At 42.3% G+C, this 2,385-nt stretch overlaps 1 protein-coding gene across 1 annotated transcript; it reads left to right on the forward strand.

Annotated features, from left to right (window-relative positions):
- Positions 1–334: 334 nt before the first annotated feature.
- Positions 335–2,018, forward strand: soul2 (heme-binding protein soul2; the record flags this gene model as incomplete). The annotated part of the gene is made up of 4 exons (XM_083987925.1): positions 335–457; positions 538–664; positions 1,508–1,676; positions 1,847–2,018. The coding sequence occupies 4 exons, from the start codon at positions 335–337 to the stop codon at positions 2,016–2,018; spliced, it is 591 nt and encodes a 196-aa protein (XP_083844051.1).
- Between the last annotated feature and the right edge of the window lie 367 nt (positions 2,019–2,385).

Genomic DNA, 2,385 nt, shown 5'->3' on the forward strand with positions numbered 1-2,385 from the left:
GTGTCTTGTGTCTTGTGTAACTATTTTGCTTTTGTGCTGCCGTCTTGGCCAGGTCACTCTTGGAAAAGAGGTTTTAAATCTCAATGAGTTTTTTTTACCTGGTTAAATAAAGGATATTGATTGATTGAGAGAGCTGGTTCCACAGTAAAGGAGCCCAGTAACTGAAGACTCTACTGTACCTGCCAGTCTCTCTTTAGAGATAAAGGGAACTCCTCCTTGTGTTCTGCGGAGGAGGAACAGCGTGGGCGTATGTGCGCGACCTGATAAACCTGTAGCTGTGACAGCACTCACCCTGAAGCAGCAGGTGTAAGGAGTTCGCCTGCAGTCCAGGAGAATGGAGCAGTCTGTGTCCGTGCTGGTGGTGCTGGCCATGGTGTGGCCCTGCAGAAGCTGGGGGGCTCCAGACTTCTGTCATCAGAAACAGTGTCCTGAGTACCAGCTGGTTGCTTCACACGAGGTAGGTCTCAGAGCCACTCACACACACACCAGTGATCCGCTCCTGTTTTTAAAGTGTATTTGTGGTTGCTGTGTGCGCAGGGTTTTGAGGAACGTCTGTACGTGGCCACCGAGTGGATCACCACCAAGATAGACAGCTCTGCCGACATCGATGTGATGGCTGCTAACTCCAGGCTGAAGGATTACTGCAAGAGACAGAAGGACGCGGGTACGTCACAGTCCACAATCAGTTTCACTTTGACACAACAATCCACACACACACATAAATATTTTTGTCATACACTGATTTAAAACACACAAATAGGTGTGGGAGATGTCAATACTTCAGGTTTATTACAGTCTGATTAAAAAATATTTACTTCCAGGAAATGCAAGAATGGAACTTGTTGCCAAGTTATATTAAACAACAAAAGCTCTAAAAGAACTTTTAAGAGAATTTATTTAAAAATGAAAAAAATTCCATTAATCATGATTATGTATTTGATATAAATATATGGGTTATTGTATTGTATAGATAGTGGTTATAGTAGACTCAATTATTTGTGGATGGGTAGAAACCTGGTTGGAGCTGTCTTGTTATTTTGTTGTTGTGTTGGTCATGTATTGAATGTATGTAATGTTGTTGGGGTATAGGCTATTCTATATTGTCTATATGGTCTACATTGTCTGTATTTATTTGTTTGTGTTGTTTTATGTCTATGTCTATATTGTCCAATGTGAATGTGTATTCTTTTATTGTCTCCATGTATATGTTTTGGACCCCAGGGAGAATCGTGGATGCTATGCAGATGCTAATGGGGATCTTAATAAACATAGAAACATAGAAAATCTGGAAATTTTGATTCAAAGGAATTTTTCAAATCAAATCAAATAAACTTCTTTTGTCCCACAGGGGAGATTTGATGGATAATATAGGAAAACGTTCAATTCGTAGAGGGATGTGAAAGAGTAACATGATGGATTATAGTTGGAAACATATCCTCCTCCTGCAGCAGTGTAGTTGTGTACAGTACATCCTCTCATCTCGATGTTCCCTGTTGCTCTCCCTCAGGTTATGACATCCCGACTGACACGTGGCCCGCTCTGATCATGGCCACACAGGGCGAGGACGGTCTCAGTCTGTCCATGTCCTGGTTCTTTCCTCCGGGTGTGACGAAGCCTGAAAACAACGATCCGTCGGTCACAGTGGAGAGCAGACCAGCGGCCACTATCTACGTCAGGTGACCGGTCACTACCATCATCTCTCAGATCAATATCAATTGATATATTTATGAGGGAAATGTATAATGAGTGAGGTGGGGGGATCAGAATGTCCTAGCTCAGATCTCAGACAGAACAAATGTCTGATAACATCACCACCATCATTCACTGTTTCCTCTTCATATCATAGGACGTTTGGCGGGACTCCAAGTCTCAGCAGTGGTCAGAACAATGCAGCCTTGCTCCGCCAGGCTTTGAACCAAGCTGGGATGACCTTTGACCCCAACACTTACATTGGAGCTGGATATGACTCCTTCTTTTCTCTAACTCACCACAATGAGATCTGGATCTACGCTGCCTGACAACAGGAGACATCAAACAGTTCATTGTGTTTGTCTGTTTCCTCTGAAGCTCCACTACTTTGTTAGAACGTTTTTAAGTTGTTTGACTTGTACTCTAAGAAATATAAGAAGCAGGTTGAAGCTTTGTATTTAACAAATCTCTAAAATGAAAGATCTGATCTAATCTGCGAGCGCTGCTGAGATGAATGCTGGGATAGCTGTGTGTGACGACAGCAGACAGACATGTTGTATGGTGGCAACTGGTTTCAGGAATGTTGTTTTGTGTACCTGCACTTTTTACCCTGTTGATGATACTTGTTGTTTAACAATGCCCTAAACAGATCAGCTGTAAATTTAAGAATACACACATCTTATGCTCATATGATAA

This window comes from Trachurus trachurus, assembly GCF_905171665.1.
Source record: "Trachurus trachurus genome assembly, chromosome: 15".
NCBI lineage: Eukaryota > Metazoa > Chordata > Actinopteri > Carangiformes > Carangidae > Trachurus > Trachurus trachurus.